At 38.4% G+C, this 19140-nt stretch overlaps 1 protein-coding gene across 28 annotated transcripts in view; it reads left to right on the top strand.

Annotated features, from left to right (window-relative positions):
* Positions 1-19140, top strand: part of LOC148677655 (ankyrin-2-like) — a 175112-nt gene that overhangs the window by 99038 nt on the left and 56934 nt on the right. For 23 of the 28 annotated variants that reach the window (XM_088616679.1, XM_088616971.1, XM_088616890.1 and 20 more), the window contains 13 exons: positions 3132-3230; positions 5103-5201; positions 5979-6077; positions 8035-8220; positions 9548-9571; positions 12583-12681; positions 13507-13605; positions 14610-14708; positions 15707-15904; positions 16279-16377; positions 16482-16580; positions 17910-18008; positions 18892-19089. In XM_088616679.1, coding sequence (XP_088472805.1) covers positions 3132-3230; positions 5103-5201; positions 5979-6077; positions 8035-8220; positions 9548-9571; positions 12583-12681; positions 13507-13605; positions 14610-14708; positions 15707-15904; positions 16279-16377; positions 16482-16580; positions 17910-18008; positions 18892-19089 — 1497 coding nt within the window. Of the gene's footprint in view, positions 1-3131; positions 3231-5102; positions 5202-5978; positions 6078-8034; positions 8221-9547; positions 9572-10767; positions 12103-12582; positions 12682-13506; positions 13606-14609; positions 14709-15706; positions 15905-16278; positions 16378-16481; positions 16581-17909; positions 18009-18891; positions 19090-19140 lie in introns of those variants that run through there. The other 5 variants (XM_088617055.1, XM_088616625.1, XM_088617373.1 and 2 more) reach the window with 3 other exon arrangements.

The following is a 19140-nucleotide window of genomic DNA, read 5'->3' as shown; positions in this document are numbered from 1 at the left end:
CTTGCTGAAATGTTCCGAAAAAAATAATCTTAAGAGTGAGGAGAATCGATGCCTATACAATGCATTAAGGTAGCTTCAATGAGAGGGGCAAAGAAAAAAGTGGCAATTTTGTTTCTTTTCTTTTTATTAGATGTAATCTGCATTTCTGTAGAAGTAGTCGAGATGTCATACAAACTCTCATTCCTCTGCTATTTTAAGATTAAATCAGTCCAAGGAGGATGATGGAGAGCCCTTGCCTTCACTTTGTTGTAAGGTGTAGGCTGCAGTCTCCCCCCACATCCCCTTTTCCACTCTCTGCTAAACCTGTGGCCATGCTGTGAATCGCTCACATTGTGACACAATGCTAATTGCAGTTCAAGGTTGCAGCCACTGCCAAAACCTGATCAACATTTTGCACTTAAAGTCTTTGCAACTGAATAGTCCAAGTATCCCTTTCTTGGCAGCACTAGGCGTGTACAAGATTGTTTAAATTCACAAGGTGCTGCTGATGTAGGCTATCGGGTGTCTCCTCTGTCCCTGCCTGGTTCCTTCAAGGCGTCCGTGACACCAAAGTCCTCTGCAGAGTGTGCAGAAGTCTGGCTCAACAAGCTTGTGTACCGAATCAACAAGACGTGCCTGTCTGCTCTCCTAGTGTTGACTCAGGGATGGAAAAAAACCCTTCTGCTAGTCACTCCCGCCTTCGTCACTATATTCTGTAATGTGGGGGCCAACAGAATTTGTAATTGAAGAACTGTGACCTTTATTCTTTGACAAGTACCAAAGATCATTGAAGTCACACGTATTGGAGTCTTGTTGAGACACTACAAGAAAATAAAATAGATGTTTTTATCTTGTTTTTATCATAAAAGAAAATTATTCATCTGGTATAAATGCCACATAGGCTTCAGCAGATATTATCCTATCCATCTTGTGGCTTCTGAAAGTATTTCTCTACTGCTTTTACAAGGTATCAGATGCTTATGGGTTAATCTTCCTAATTATGGTCACATAAGGTATTTGCCAGTGTGACTGGGAATTGGTAACACCATCTCCTTATATTGACAAGATGTCAGGACTTGCTTCTGAGTAGTTTCTCAGTTGTTTATTGGTCTCAAGCGGGCATAATTAGCTCTATGTCTAATAAAGATCTAGAGGTGTAGTATTTAAGTTTTTTTCACTTGGATATCCACATATAAAATCAGAATTTTGTATGAATAATACCCAGGGTCAAGGACAAGCACTATAAATACAGTAAGTAGCCATTTTGCTGCTATTGTAATTGGACCAGAGGAGCATGACTGTAGAGATTGTGTGAGTGCTTACCTGCTGTGCAGCGAGTGAAGTTGTGGTACAGTACATGACCAGCATGGGCCCAGTCTGCAACAGGGAGCTGAAGTGAATGCTTGATACATAAAGGGATTTCAGTTGTCAGCCTGTCCACAACAAGTTCAGAGTTCAGATCATGCTGAAGGGCTGGTGGACAGGAGGCCCAGGGAGACCTCAGCTACGTGTGACTGTCTGAAGATGTGACGTGCTGCATTACTGCCTGCTGTTTATGTTCATGATGTTTTTGCATACAGTATATACTCAAAATGCATCACATACTGTACTGTTCTAACATTATCTAGAGGGTTCTTAAAGAAGGGAGTGATAATACTCGTCTACAGCTTATTGAGGAGAACCTTAACCAGAGGTTTGATGGATGCTGAGAGAGGCCACACTGAAATGAGATACTGACTGATTGCCTTTCAAAATGGAAACTAATGCACTTCATGAAAGACTTATGAAACACATGTCCATTTAGGGGGTTTCGATTATAAGGAATCAAAGTACTTTCAGCCTGTTCATCATAGACGTCATCCTTTTTCTTGGAGCTAAATGCTCAGTGACTATATATCCATAATAACGCCATCTCCTGGTGGAATGCAGGACATAAAGGAATACGGTCCTGTATTCCTGTGTACAGCAAACCTTCTGTACAATCAACATGCTAAGAGTAAGCATATTTAATACTGAATGTTTTACTTACATTTACTTACAAAAAGTATTCAATGGAAAAGTGTGTGTAGGGGTATCTTTTTTGCCATCCCCACTCAGATTTTTTATCTTCAGACACCATGTGCCAGGAGAGAGGAAGTTTGACAGTTTTCAGATTTTACACATTTCACATGATTTCACATTGGTGCCATCAATGTGTGGGGGTCACTTAAACTGATCATCTAATCCTCCTGATGGCCAAGCACTGTAGCACGGCAGCTGCTCTAAGGAGGATAATAAAAATTATAATCTTGCAACTGGGGCTCCAACCTATTACCCATTCACACCTGCTCTCAATCCAGAATCCTCTGTGCCTTTTTTGCGCCTTTCCAGGATGTGAGCTCACATGTACTTCACTCTATGAGAGATTGCAACTACAGTCCCCAGTTTGTGATGTATTGGCCACCCTATCTCTCACAGAAAGAACATCAGGTGAAAATAATGACCTAATCGTCAACCAGTAACAAAAACACTGTGGTTATCTTTGCAATGAAAGGTAACAAAGTAGCAATGTTTATAATGTTTTAAACTGAGTTTGTAGATACAGCCACAACCTTTGAAGTGGATATGGCTGTATTTGTCCTACATGTACTGTAGCGTCTTTTAATTTTCACTTGCGATTTGATGTCTGGTGCAGAGGTGCATAGCATATTTTTTTCGTGCATCAGTTACATAGGAGAGTGAGTGATCTCATTATTGACTGTATGAGAACATTTATATATGTTAAGATAAGATCACTTTATAGGCCATACAGTATACAATTTCTTGTATTAGGAATTTGTCTTTTCGTGTACCCCAATTTGCTCTCCATGAGACACACAGACAGGGACAGAAACTTGGGGTCAGAGCACAAGGTCAACCATTTATACAGCACTCCTGGAGCAGTTGGGGTGAAGGGCCTTACTCATGGGCTTCCTCTGCCGGCCGCGGGATACGAACCGGCAACCTTCCAGCCACAGACGCAGATCCTAAGCCACAGAGCCACCACACCGCCCATTATTACATTATTTTACAGATACAGTGATGTTAATATTTCTGTTAATGTTTCTCCCCAACATTCTCCTACTGTATGTGTTTCTGTATTTTTGGCTTACACCTTTGTGCTTCTCTTCCAGAATGGACTCAATGCATTACACCTGGCAGCCAAGGAGGGCCATGTGGACCTGGTTCAGGAGCTGCTAGGCAGAGGCTCAGCAGTTGATTCAGCTACCAAGGTGACCTTTTGAAATATAGCCACCACTTCAAGAAAATACTTTCCCCACTTCGAACAATTTTCTTTGGTTTACACTTTATTCTCCCACGCGGTCATTTTTGATAGATTTTGAGAATAATTGGAATTAGACACATTGATACGGTATCAGGATTTATTAAGATTCTGGTGTAACAGTTCTCTGTAAGATTTACTATATCTTATACAAGAACACACAACAAACATGTAACAAAACAGGGACAATCCTCTTACCAAACCAAGTGTACTCAGATGTACTGTACCGTATGTTACTTTATTCTCTCGCTGGGCCTTTAAATTATCCAAGACAGACTAGGGTAATGTGAGCTGGTTCTTTCATAATCTGTGTCAGTGAAAACCTTCTTAAAGAATCTCAGCAATCCTAAACTTCTGTCGAAAGAACTACCGCTCCCTTCTATCAGCTCTTGGGCTTCAGTCTCTGTTTCACTATTAAGAGGAGACTTGGCTCGTAAGTGACTCAAAAACATTTTTTTTTGCCCCTTGTCAGAATATGTGATAGTTTGCTAGCTAAAATAGAGATATTGACCCTGTGGTAAATGCATGTCCCAAATTAAAACTGAAAGGTGACTCATTTCACTCATGTCATGTGAAAAAGATACCCGAGTCGCATTTTGAGGGCCCACGACATCTGAGCAGTGGATAAGTAGTTAACAAATCTCTATATCTCAGTGTCTCATCGATCAGTTTTGCTTAACCACAGTGTCTTAACCTACAGTGTCTCTTCTAAAACACAACATTAAATGTACAGTACTACACAAGTGTAGAATATTGCTGTTAATGAGTAAAAACGGTTACAAAAGGTGGTTGTTAGTGGTAACAGACCTTGAACAGAGGTTACAAGTTCTCATGGGGGGTAAAGCGGACATATTACCTTTCTCGGGATTCTCTGACAAGTGGGACACTCTTTATTATTTCATTAAAAAAATTGTTTGAGTCAGGACTAACTTTAATTTTCTATGCTTTGTTTAGGGGAGAAATAAACAGACAAGAGCTTAAAAAGGCTTATTTAATAACTTTTTAAATGCAGCTAACATACAGTTTACTAATGTTACTAATATTGTACAGTATACTAATGTTGAAGGCACAAAGCACAGATACTGTACTAATATTCACAGGCCAGTAGTTACATCTGGAGTCATCAGAACTAACCATTTTATATAAGGCCTCCTCCACAATATCCATAACATTCACCACCCCCATAAATAGACATAAATCTTCATGAAGTTAGATAAGAATACTTAAAAAAAACATCTAAACCTTCACAGGTGACCCTTCCCTCTAAACCCTCTTCCCTCTAAACCGATGCTAAAAAACAGACATCCTTTGATTCCTAACTAAAAGGCATCCAAATACATGACAGTGACAAATATGCTGTCTGGCAAATTTAAAATGGAAGCTTAAATCATTCTACCAGTATGAAAACTATAGTCCATTTCCCTTAATTCAGTTTAAAACTCTTCACTGGCTAATACCTGATAGGTTTCATTTAATCAGGGAGGAATCTAGTGTTGAAAACGGCTACAGACTAACTTACTGTATACTCTCCTGCTTTCCTGGTGTGTTTTCTTACTCAAGCTATACAGTATGTTATCTTTTTCTACATAGCCCATGATCACTTGTGTTGATGGTCATTTTATTGTCAGCCCAATCAGTGGTCCACCCATCTCTTCTCCTCTCAGATTTCGACCGTGTATCTGCCTGTGCAAGAAGTGCAAACAACTCAATATTTCTTTTATCTAGCAATTTCTGGTGCCTGGAGATGGAAGGACTGATTAATGAAAGATTTTTTTTTTAAACCGCAAGCTATAATAGTTTTTTTTCCTGTTTTGTGTGACAGAAAGGAAACACTGCCCTCCATATTGCATCCTTGGCAGGACAAGGAGAAGTTGTCAAAATTCTGGTGAAGCATGGGGCCGATGTCAATACACAGTCTCAGGTGAGTCTCAGGGGTACATTCTTGGCTCCGATGCACTTGTTTTGCAAAATCACAACCTCTAGAAAAGTTGACTGATTCATTATTTTAGAAGTACTGTCATAATTGAAGATATGTATTAGAAGAAATAAAGTGGATGGGAAGTACAACTTAACAAAGAAGCTACACTGGGTGATATACTTAGAAAATTACAAAATTACATAACTAAGTAAGGAAGCAAAAACACATGAGCCTGATGGAACAAATGACCTCCTTACGTTTGTAAACCTACCGTTTGAAGTGTTAAAAATAATTTTGAACGTTTTGTAAATACCTTAGTAAAAGGAAGGTGACGAAATCTCTCACTGAAATGGACAAAATCTTCAAAAGTACTTTACAGGCAAACCAGTGTCACAACTTATATTATGTTTGTTTAATTTGATAGAAGATATACTGAGGTGTGTAGACCAATATTAATAATCCGCCCTAGATTAGTGGCAGAATCCAGGAGAAATGAATCACTGCTCTCATCTCAGCAGTTGTAAAGCAGAATCATCTCAGTGTGTTTTGCAAGGGTTTATATTTTGGAACTCATGAATAAAGTGTGCATTGTTAATGATGATTTCCCTTTACACTTCTTTTAGATCATAAGAGTTTCAAATTTTCTGTACGCATGACTTTACATGCACCAGATCTTATGCTATTGTCTGGCATTTGCTGATCGTTTTAAATTGTTGCTTTAATGTTACCTAAACGTACTCAGTACTGATCACTAGGGGATCCAATCTGTTCTGTTTGCAGAATGGCTTCACTCCTCTGTACATGGCAGCCCAGGAGAATCACCTGGATGTTGTTCGGTACCTGCTTGAAAACGGAGGGAACCAGAGCACTGCCACAGAGGTTTGTGTGATTCAAAGCGCTGCATGAAGTTTCACTAGACCTCACACATGCAGGTTAACTTTCAAGCCTTTCAGCTCAAGCACAGAATTTGACTAACCTTTTCTATATGATAAGTAAACTGTAGCCAAATGTGTTTAAGGGAAAACAAACTGTTACTGTTTTCCATTCCTGCATTATCTTTTTTGCTGTTAAATGAAGTAAATGTTGCTGCAGAGAAAGCATTGAAAATGACCTGTGTGGTGAGGTGTAAGAGCAAATCTTTCATTTAGAATTGCCACTTATAGGTTTCAGGTGAAAACACATATTTTATAGTGCAAAAATTATAAAACTGCACTGTGTTTTATCATACAGAACAATATGTTGTTGGAAGCTTCAAGATTTGTTTTATAATATGTGGTCCTTGAAGTTCGTTATTGAAAAGCAGAATACACGTGTTGCTTTAAAAAAAATAAAATTACTTTTATTCAGTTCTGAAACAGAGAAACCAAACTCAAATTGTATTTCTAAAGAGGCACTTTTTTAACTGAACAAAATAGTGCATCGTTTGACCCGTGATGACTTGAAGTGATGGATATGAGCTAGTATTCTGTCTGGCAGTGAAAAAAAAAAGTGCCACCAGCTCTAATTTAGTCTCAGATTTCACGGACTGTACTAAATCAGGAAATCAATGATGAGCAAATCAGTGGAGACTAAAATAAAAACATTTGTTCAGCCGTCAAAGAACTGTACAGGTTCTAGCTGCGTGCAAGTGAAATGGATGACTGAAAAAGGATACATACAGCAGTTTGCTTTCAGTCAAATCCTTCGTAAAACTTGGAGTCATGAATTTGGCGTGAAACATACTATTACAGTCCATAAGAAGATACATGCTTACATCCCTTAATTAATTAATTAATTAATGTAATAAATCACACTTACTGTACATGAGAAAACGTTACAGCATTCTGCTGATTGAAAATATTATAACTCCATAGTCTTTATTTCCCCTCAAGCCATGGTCTGATGGTTTATTTTTACAGCAGCACAAGAGCTAAAAAGTGCATTGACACTCAAAATGTGGGCTGCGTTATAGCCCTGATACATGTTTTTTATTACACTGCACAATGCACCAAAACCAGTACTATAAGAACATGACGCAACCAATCCACAACAGAGGAATTAATATTTAAAGCTGCACATTTTCACTGAGCGCCATTAATTCTGAAAGCCGATTAGCGTTGGTTCATTACTGATTATAGACCCATGAAAATCAAATGGACACAGTCATATATTCTCGTGTTTTTTTTCAATCTTATCTCAAGTCAGATGGAAATCTTCTCCTTATTGTTAACAATAATTAGCACTAACCAGGGCCTGTGGATTCAGTGCCCAAATTCGTGGCAGAACATCATTCTCCTAGTTACAAGAAGTAAATGCATATCATTCCCTTCAATAAAAGCAGTTCTTGGAAGTACTGTAGCTACCACCCTGATACAATGATGTGAGCATCAACCTGGCCCAGGACTAAAGATTACTTCATGGCCTCCTCCACTCCCTCCCTTTAAGGGGATGAGGTGGATTATGCTCTTTCCTTCCTCCATAAAAATAACTGAACCCTTAGTTATTTTTTTCTCACGTAAAGCATTATCCACCACACAATCACAGATGCCCAGCAAAAAGAAAACAAATAAGGAAGGCAAAGAAGAAAACCCCCCTAAACACCTCTCACACTTCTGTGTCATTGGTTCCAATGTGATACGATCATTGTAATCCCAACGACACCCTTTTCCTTTGTCTTAACAAATTCTTATTTGAGGGGCGAAGGGCAAATGCTGTTGACCAGTGATGTTCTGAGGCAGGTGGGCTGGCCAGTCTGTGCGTTGGCGCGCGCTGAGGCCTGCTTTCGCTGCCCCTGGTCCTTGCTGCTCGGGCGGAGCTCTGCCAGGCTTGTGCCTAATGGCCGTGTGTAAATGTTTAGGATGGCTTCACCCCGCTGGCGATCGCGCTGCAGCAGGGCCACAATCAGGTGGTGTCCCTCCTCCTGGAGAATGACACCAAGGGAAAGGTGAGGCTGCCTGCCCTGCACATTGCTGCTCGCAAAGACGACACCAAGTCTGCTGCCCTGCTTTTGCAGAACGACCACAACGCCGATGTCCAGTCCAAGGTGAGTTCAAATTGAGAGCAGCCCCTCATCCCCCCCCCCGGTAGGGCAACACCTACCGCCTGCTGTACCCTTTATTACTGCCTTGGTTGGTCATTTGAGCAGTGGGAATTCGCCCTTAACCACTATCCACTAGGTCTTTACACTGTGTGTGTATCTTCCAAGCAACCCTTTCAAGGGCTGTGGCGTTTTTTAAATACAAGCAGGTCTTTATGAATTATTAGCTGTCCGAATGATGCTTAGTTTGGCATGACGTAGAAGTAGAAGCCTCTTCAGTTCTGCTTTCTAGTAATGTGAAATGGCCTCAAACTAATAATGGATCGATTATTATGGGCATTAATATTAATTAGCTCTTGCTGTCTCTCAGTGCTGAGGTAGATATAGCTGATATAAGATATAAGAGGCTTCAAATTTCATAATTTGCATATATAAAGTCAAAGTTAGCAGCCAGAGATAACTGTTTCACACTTATTAAGATTCACCAGTGTGACATTACTTAACTGTGCCCATTTAAATGGTTTACTATGTATCTTCATATACTGTAGATGTATGTCTGTCACTGGTCAAAGTCAGCTGTGCCACACTGAGGAGATGTAATGAATAGTGAAACAGCTGCAGCCGCCTTTGACTTTTTATGTGCAAAAAGGCAGAAAAAAAGTTTGTTTTTTTCCTGTAGCTTTGTGATTGGACAAGAGCTAATTAATATTCAAGCCATAATGCATTGTCATCTGTCTAAACTAAAAAAAACAGCTTTTATTACTTTGTTTTTCCATCCATATGAAATTTCTCTAACTCCGTTACCACACAGTAGCATGGAAGAGTGTGCTGGCTGAACTGTGGGATATTGCACGCACCCAGTTTGTATTATCAGATTATGGGGTGTGACTAGTGTGGAGTTCTCTCAGAACCTTCCCTCTATTTTTAAAGTAGTCATTTTTTTTGTCACTCTATTATTGATAAACATTTTTTCAACTAAATTAAAACAACTTCACCATAGTGTAGATGGTGCATAATATCAGTCCACTGATATTAAGATCAGTTATCTGATTTCATTATAATCTCTGTGGATAATTGTATTTATATATCGTAACTAAATCATGCATATATGTCATGTTTTTTTTCCCTTCTAAGCTTTTATCACATTTGAAGCCTTTTCTTTCTCATGCACTGTATGCATAAGATAATGGTGATAACTTTCAAGTCACAGAAGTGGAAAATTTCCAAAGATAACACCACTCTACTGACACCACTGGAATGCCAGTGATGAGCCACTGCATTAATTTCTGTGTGTGATAACAAAATCTTCCCTTCCTTACTGTTGCTGCTCCAGATGATGGTTAATAGGACAACCGAGGTATATATAACAATATATTAATATATATAGAACGTGTTTGCCATAGAGAGTTTTTATTTAGGTATGCTAGGAACACTTTTTTTTTTCAATTTTTCAGTGTTGCATGCTGTGCTTTTAGAATATGTCAGCAATTGTGTTTTTTGTTTTACATGCATGGCTGCTATTACTAGTTCTTTTCCCAGAACCTATATCCACCTGTTCTTTGTAAAATAGGCATTTTTTCTTCCTTTAAATTTTTTAAAGATTTTAAATACTGCAAATAGAGTTGGGTTTCTGTAGTTTTGTTGATGTTACAGATCATGCTCTGACTTACAGTATGTGCAGTTCAATGAAAAACATTATTTGAATAACAACATACCATGAAAACCCACTATTTTAAAGGCGAATCTGCAATCTTATTTCGATTAATGAAATAAATATTAGAAATATTTGCAGGTTGTGCTCAAGGCGATTTCATTGCCTTGCTCATTTTGCCAAAATTCTCCTTTGCATGCCACTAAATTTGTTTAATAATACTGTACAGTAGAGGTATTTCAGTCAAATAATAAACGAATCCTTTTTTATCACATTACTTATGATTTCAAAGAAAAAGAAATGAACATTTCCTAATTTGTGACACAACATACAAACATGCATTTGCTAAAACTTCAAACATCATTATTAATTTTGAGTTTGCAATGCATTGATCCAGAAGGTACTATTACAGAACATAAAGTAGCAGTGAAATGCATTTTTTGCCTACTGTATATACAGTAAATACTAATAGACTTAGTACACATTATGGCAGTGTTGCTACCTGCAGAGCTGGGATCTATAGCTCTGGGCCTGGAGAGCCCTGATGTCGGCAGTCATTTTGAATCATCTGTGTTTCTAAAGATTAGGAACACTTTACTGGACATGTTAAGGAACACGTTATTAACCAATTAACAGCTGGCCATAAGACCTAGTGGACAGCGGCTCTGCAGGATCATGGGTAGGGACTCTGTATAGAGATAAAATCCATGTTCAAAATGAAGGGACCCAAGTGGTACCACATAGACTGAAGAGGATGGGCGGGTTTCTCATTTTAACAGTATACTTATCTCAAAAAAATATATCTCTTAATAAATCTCAATAACAATTAATCCCAGCAGAACATCAGACCTGGATGATGCACTTGCCAAAACTCAGTTCCCGTTCTGTCACGTTAGTTGTAAGGAAAATGTAAATTATTTCGTCCGTCATGGTGAGCATTCGTTCACTCAGACTCAGGCATGAAAAGGGCCAGTCTCGATGTACAGTAAAAGAAATAAAGCACTGTGGACATGGGTGCAGAATCATGCACTTCAATAGGAATTAGTTGACAGCCAGAATGATGCTGACATGCTGTTCAGCATTGCAGACCTGGAAGCTAATCGCAAGGTAAAGTCAAGGACACCAAATAACCATTTAATCAGTTTTAATCACTGCTACTTGAGTGAATTCATTCTCTGTTCATGTATCATGTATACAGAAGTGGTGGTTCATGTTGTATTGTATATACTGTGCTTGGAATAAAATACTATACAGCACTTGCAAGTAAATTTGATTGCAGTGGACACTAATGCAGGCTGTGAATCCGAGTATTTATTCTAGAGTGTGATGAGGAGGAAAATTGGGGAACATTAATGAGTGTGTAAACCAGGTCCAAATGTTGTATGATGTGTACATTCTTATAAAAAAACAGAAAATCTATGCACGGCATCTGTATTACTGGTACAATGCAGGAATACCCTAAACACATAATAGCACAGATGCCTGCACACACAGAAAATTAAGTTTTGTTTATTGGAGATATAGTATTTTGAGATAAATACGTTATAATGACATGCACTCCAGACTAGTTTTACTCTATTATGGCACTTCCATAAATAATAGAACAATATGCATAGAAATACAAATAAAAAACAAATATTAATTTGCCAGCTGTTCTAAAGTGGTGTGACATTTCTAATTAGACAAATACATATGTTTGCATCAATAAAACTAATGGAAACAAAATATAACCTTTATACTTTATCACCTGAATGCAAAATAAAACATCTTTCTCTAAATGCTGGTATAGTTATTTTATTCTTTTTAACTAAATGTCTCTGAGTTAAATCTTTTCTGCTGTGAATGTAATCTAACAATGTTTCTCAATAAGTAGCAGTTTTATTAAATATCTGTATGACTTGCAAAAGCTGTTCATAAGAATACAGAAGGCAGTATGGGTCATCTATGAAAGGTACAGTAAATACCAGGTTAATATTAATAGTTTTCAGAATTATTTATAGATTGGACTGTATTATTTAACACTGTAAATGCAAATGTATCTGAATCAGATGTTTTTAGTACTCTTAAAGCATTTTGAGAAGAGACTGACAGCCTGACAGCATGTGTCCAGAATTTCTGTTGCATCATTGCCAGCATTAAATGTATAATTTGATACCATTTCATAGTCACGATAATCTTCACAATTTTGTAAATAATGTTTTCATATTAAATCGGACCATGTCTAACAGAATGGAAAGGTAAGGCAAGCATTTCAAGTACTAAATTGCTCTGCAATATAAGTTTTCATATCCCTAACTTAATACATGATATGACGTATGGTGGCATAGTGCACTTATGTTTTGATTAAATGGTTAATTGGTTAATTTTAATTTCTTTTTTCCTTCTCCTGTATTTGTATTAACAAACCCTTGTGTATCCTTTCTGTAGATATTAGCTATTCATCAGTTCATTTGTTTTTTTTTCCATCATTACAGTACGTGTACAGACTGGATGTGTTTATTTTTCTAGGTTTACAATGTGTTGCATGGGAGCGTTTATGTGTGCGTTTGATTTCTAAACTCCTGGGTTTTCTCAGTTTTTCTTTTGAGAAAATTTTTGTTTGGTTTTATCCTGTGATGGTACATGTGATTGCTAAATTGCTGCATGAGGGGGAAAAGTGATTTTGAGTGGGAGTTTTCTGGAGCCAGCGCTAACAGGCTTTCCTCTTTGTTTTACAGAGTGGATTCACCCCCTTGCACATTGCGGCCCACTATGGGAATGTCAATGTTGCTACTCTTCTCCTGAACCGTGGAGCTGCAGTCGACTTCACGGCCAGGGTATGTCTCCGCCAACCTTGTGTACCGTGTCCTTGAGCGGAGGCCATACTCGGGCCTTGAGGGCATCAAACAGGGAAATTAACGAACGCGTCCATGAAGGAAAATGGCGTTTCAGGTTAAACTGTCAGTGGATAGTTCTTGGACAGTTTTACCTTGTGCTTGAAAAAAAAAAAGAATTGTAGTTATTATGACTTTGAGAGCAGTCATTTAGAAAGCTCAAACTGGAAATCAGGTCGCTTTTAAGAAGTGCTCTTCTATTTGTCTGATCGAAAACATTTTCAATTTGTCATGTCCACTAACTCTGCAGGTGCCGGGATTTAGAACTAAAAAAATAATTATTTGCACACCAATTTAATACTAATTAATCTTAATACAGGGGAACACTGGTATTATGCCTGTACTCTAATTTTAATATAATTTAAATATGTATTTTTCTGAAGTACTTAAATGGAGCTAACCATATTAAAGAATAGTAATCAGTGTGCCATTTGTTGGAAGTTATGAAACATGAAAACCAGAAAAGAAATACAATTAAGGATGGCCTCTGACAACAACTCTTTTATTGCCCCGATCTGCTGTGAAATGCTTTTGGATTACACTTTAGGTTGGACAGGAGCCACACCTTGACATTTGCAAGGCACAACATCAATAATAACGATAACAATAATAATAACGTTCTTGGGCAGAAAGATGTCCACAGTATTATACTAGGCCAACGATGTAGATGTGTTGTGGTCTAATAGAGTCATCTTCTGAGCAGGTGACATTTTCTAAAATGTGCCTCTTGACCCTGCTGTGGAGAGACAGAGACTGTTTGTCTTGTAGAATGGCATCACACCCCTGCATGTTGCTTCCAAACGAGGGAACACTAACATGGTGCGTCTTCTTCTGGACCGAGGGGCGCAGATTGATGCCAAAACCCGGGTGAGTCTCCATTTCCTCTACAACAACAGTAATGAAATATAAGGAGAGTGAATTTTGTATTTCTTTTATTTTCCTCTGAAGTGTTATGTAATGTATTAGGACTATAATGTCTTCAGATGTAGCAGAAAGGTGCATAATAATAATAATTCCTTAAACTTATATAGTGCTTTTCTGGACACTCCACTCAAAGCGTTTTACAGGTAATGGGGACTCCCCTCCAACACCACCAGTGTGAAGATGCGACGGTAGCCATAGTGCGCCAGAACGCTCACCACACACCAGCTATCAGTGGGGAGGACAACAGAATAATGAAGTCAATTCATAGATGGGGATTATTAGGAGGCCATGGTTGGTAAGGGCCAATGGGAAATTTAGCAACAACTGTTAAGAAACCTCAAAATATCATGGTTTCTTTAGCCTTAGACAAAATTTCACGGAGAGCTATTAAAAGACTTTGAAAGAAAAGTGGAAACAAAATCATCAGTGCAGATGTGAAAGTACTAATACGGTAGAATCAGACCTGAATAGTTTCCGATAATGGCCATAAGTGTGGAATTCCTAATGTAAGATTCAGGCACTGATGACAAAAAGTAGATTTCAACGTTTGCCTCTATTTAGACTCATAGTCAGAATAGCACACATCTCTCATGCAGGGAGGTCATCTCCATAAAATAGTCTTCATTGCTTTACATTTTAGTGATGGTAATACTGTATATTTTATTCCTTCTCTTTGATCCACCACAACAGATGTGTTAATCACCTTCTGTAAACTTAATTGAATAGTCACTGTTAGGCTCGACTGCTGCACCTTAGTGATTTTGTTATGCAAGTCCCAGATATGAAATTATTTGTTTCATAACGTTCTGTATAGCAACAAATCCAGGCACATGTGGCTCCATGGCAAATGGCAGATAATTACCGTAGGCTTAAGCTTTAGCCTCTATATAATTCATCCATATTTGTTGAATTGTGCTTGGGATGTTTTTTCTTTTCTTGTGCTACAGGATGGACTCACACCTCTGCACTGTGCTGCTCGAAGTGGGCATGACCCCGCTGTGGAGCTGCTTTTGGAAAGAGGAGCACCTATGCTGGCAAGGACAAAGGTATCCTGTACATAGAGACTTCTTACAGTTTCTGCCTCTGTAAATGAATGGCTCCTGAAATCCTCTGCTTCTTCTGTGGGATTTAGGATTACACACAACATGCAGGTTTTTTTTTATTATACCCCACAGGTCTGTATTTTTAATGAGGTGGTCCTAGACCACTACCAAATAAAATTTAAACACATATATATATGCAGTTTATTGTCTGAGGATAAGCTTTCAGCAAACCATTTTAATGATTTTCTCATTGTTTGTTCTCACAGAATATGATCTCTTGTTTACTTATCTACCCTGAGCACAAGCTTTGCCTAAATTACAAGTGGAGGTTAATTGCAATTGAAATCTAAGTTACTTAAATCAGAAATAAGAGCAGCAGGATCTGATACTCATGTGTTTGTCTTACTGTACGTGTTTCCCAACCCTATCCCCATGGAAATGTCAGACAAAAAGGAAAGATGTGCTTGTATATGTGATTTTTTTTATAACTTAGATGTTATTAAACATATCAATGACAATGCATATGAGTAAGCAGTAACAACTGTTAAGAAACCTCTCTCTCATAGAAATAAAAAACACTGAAACTTCTATAACGTGACATTTTTCTCTTTGGTTTAGGAAGCTTCTAACATACTGAACAATGATGAGAAATACATCCAGTAATAAAGTAACTGTTAAAATGTATTGGTATTGTTTTTGAATGAATATTGCTGTAAAGGGTGTTAAATTAAAAAGGCAGTGAACACATCCTTAAGCTCTGTGGAATTTTACCTTCACATATTACATTAGGTCACTAGTTAAGCAGAGAAAACACAGTTATTTTTTTCTTTTACTTAAAATTCTTGGTAAACAAAGCTGACGATGCTCTAAAAGTCGCCTTCCAGTCCCAGCTTGTGCAGTTATTGGGTATTTCATCCTGGCCTGAAATTTGTTTTGCACTGCGACTGATCTAGAGAGGTGTAAGGATCGTCTTTTTTTAAAACCCCGCGTCCTTCCCACAGAACGGTCTGTCTCCTCTGCACATGTCTGCCCAAGGCGACCACGTTGAGTGTGTCAAACACCTGCTGCAGCACAAGGCCCCCGTCGATGACGTCACCCTGGACTACTTGACGGCTCTCCATGTTGCGGCTCACTGTGGCCACTACCGCGTCACCAAACTGCTTCTGGACAAGAGGGCCAACCCCAATGCTCGAGCTCTGGTATGTCTCCCCATCATATTTCTTCCACAGACACCTTCAAGACCAGTTACTGCCTAATTAGCACCAGGAAGACAGAAGAAGAACCTATTCATTAGGAAGATACCTCAGCTTGTTTGTCGGGAAGTAAGAACACTTTGAAAGTGTCATTACTCTGTGGATTTGTATCAAGCTTCAGTTACCAAGTTAACTGTCACTTCACACATTATAAAATATGAATTCACGTGCGTTTTCCCTGCTGCACTCCCTTGAAGTAGGAAAGCCCAGACAACAACGCTGAATTTCTTTGCTCGCGCGTGATATGACAACGGGGCATGCCTGAGTGACTGAGTGACGTGATTGGTGCTTGCTCTTCATTTTTATTGTGTCCCGCGCAGAATGGTTTCACCCCCCTGCACATTGCGTGCAAGAAGAATCGAGTCAAGGTCATGGAGCTACTTGTAAAATACGGGGCATCCATTCAAGCCATAACAGAGGTATAACATTCTGGTAGTTGAAAATATATACAAAAAACTGTTTGAAATGGAGCTTACCTGTGTCAAATACAGCATTATAAAACATCTTTTTTTTCCCCACTCAGTCTGGCCTTACACCAATACATGTGGCTGCATTCATGGGCCACCTGAACATAGTCCTCCTGCTTCTCCAGAATGGAGCTTCGCCGGATGTCAGCAACATTGTGAGTGCCGCATGAGCTGAACTACTTCTCTTGCGTATAGTGCTGAAATTTTTCAATAGATGTACAACAGACATTAGTTGACACTCCCAACATCATCCAGCCTAAAATAAGCTGCTAAGGAAGATGTACTGTAAGCATACAAGCTGGAATTATCATTCCCTCGTGTTTCTTGTTTTTATCCGCATTATTCTTTTAAAAAGAGAAGTTTACATATAGATAACAGACATGTAATTAAAAAAACAGGTACATTACTTACTGTGGTTAAAGTATTTATATGTAAATACATGTATTTTGAAAATAACACACATCTACAGGTTGATTACATTGTTAATACACTGAAATTAGTGTACCTGTATTTTCAAGACAAGATGATTATGATACACACTATACAATTAAAGGCTGGAGCCCACAAAACAAAGTCTGATTGGGGTGCAGTATTTATATCCTGATTAAGGAGTGGGAGGTTGGTTATTTTAATATATTAGGGTCCTGCAGACATTCTGTTTCTGCACTTTGTCAAAATTAATTACAAGTCTTAAGTTTGTCAGGAAACAATACTTCACTGCAAGTCAAGTAGCTGTAATTAAATGTGAATACAAATATTTTTTCCTGCAAAAAACATGAATTGGCAGAACCAGGGTACAATGTTATGTTAACATTTCATTGTTAACATAATACTGAAATTAAATTAAAAAATTATATATGATGAATAAACAAACAATATTTAAATGAATGAATGTAACCAGAAGCAGCTCTAGAGAATATCAGTCTGCACCCAACCTTTTACAGTAGTTTTCTACTTGTAGTTAGATCTGCCAGTACAATGGCATCATGGCAATCATTACTGAGTAAGCTCAAAAAGCCTGTCTGGTCATGATGGATTAGACAAGACATGTACAGTATGTTTCCTTTTGTTTAGAAGGAACCTTTGCAGATAATTTCCTACTGTATCTTTGTTTACAGTCCAGTGATCACAGGCTATAGATAGAGCACAGTTGTGGACCTTTTTTTAAGAATAGGAAGCAGATTAGAGTTTAAATCTCTATTAAAAAGAGTCTCAGAAGAAAAACACGAATTCATATTAAAAGGCCTATCCAACCGTACATGCTCATTACTCTTATTTTATATCCTGCCCTTGTCTTGCTTTATCAATTTAATAATGACTTTTTGTCCATGGTTAAAAGACCTGTGCAAATTCATTTTAACAGAGAAAATAGTTTCCAAAGTTAGCTGAACAAAGTAAAAAGAAAGTTGTAACAGTGGAGCTGTACGAAATGCGCCGACTGTGCTGTGCTGGGGAAAAATAACTTATGGTACCTGCTCTTCCAGCGAGGGGAGACAGCTCTTCACATGGCTGCCCGTGCAGGACAGGTGGAAGTTGTGCGCTGCTTGTTGAGAAACGGCGCGCTCGTGGATGCCAGAGCCAGGGTAAGGCATTGGCATTCGGTTTGTGTCACGTGCTGCGATCATAATAACGTGCTCTCAAGTACAGAGTGATCTGAAACCTGTTGCTTGTGTGTTGTGTTCATCAAAAAATAATAATAGTAATATATGTGGAATCAATTTTTTTTATTCCATTTAAATATTTAGAGTTCTAAAAAGTAAAATTAAACAAGGGGTGAGATACAATACTTTAATAAAGCATATGGATAAACTTTGATTTTTATTCCTCTATCATTTCAAATTCAGATTTATATACTCTTGATTGACAACGCTACAGTGTAAGAACTACTTTACCCACTGTTTGTGTTTGACTAAAATTTTGTTCAGTAATTGATAACTAAAGACAGGAATAATTTAACTTCAGAACAGATCTGCCGTCTAGAGGCGGTAATAATATTGTGGTGAACTGAAAAACAGAAAATGGAGTCTCTTGACCTCCACAATTAAAAAAAAAAAAACATCAATCTGAGAAATTAAGCATGAACATGAAATGCAGTTATGTCTCACAAAGGCGTGCTTTTCTTTTCAAACAAAGTGTTCATTCGTGCCGTATAAATGAGCAATTTCCTTTCAGAATGCATAATAAAATACTTTAAATACTTGACTGGTTTGCTCATGAATTAAAGCATTATGACCCTCTCTGACTAGATCTCAATGTACTGTACATGTTTTAAAACTCTTAACTCGTGCATTAGCCCTGACTGCCATCTATCTTATGTGGTGTATTCTGCAGCATTATCATGCTGTATATTTTGGATTCATTCCCCAAGTGTATTTTGAAAAGCTCCTCCTTCTTAGTGGTGCTCCAGTTCAAGTCAGTGACATGTCAGATTTCCATTCCATTTGATTTAACGAATTGCTTTTCCAGGAGGAGCAGACTCCTCTTCACATTGCATCCCGCCTGGGCAAAACCGAGATTGTGCAGCTGTTGCTTCAGCATATGGCCCACCCTGATGCTGCCACCACAAATGGCTACACTCCTCTCCACATCTCTGCCAGAGAAGGACAGGTTGATGTGGCCTCAGTTCTCCTGGAGGCTGGGGCCTCACATTCCCTTGCCACAAAGGTAAATCCCCCAATTCCCGTTTTCTTCAGTGCAGTTTTAGGAAAAATGCTG

The sequence above is a fragment of the Lepisosteus platostomus genome, chromosome 1 (assembly GCF_059453375.1).
Source record: "Lepisosteus platostomus isolate fLepPlt1 chromosome 1, fLepPlt1.hap1, whole genome shotgun sequence".
Classification (NCBI taxonomy): domain Eukaryota; kingdom Metazoa; phylum Chordata; class Actinopteri; order Semionotiformes; family Lepisosteidae; genus Lepisosteus; species Lepisosteus platostomus.
The sequence above is the reverse complement of the archived record's forward strand: the minus strand, read 5'-3'. Positions and strand labels throughout refer to the sequence as shown.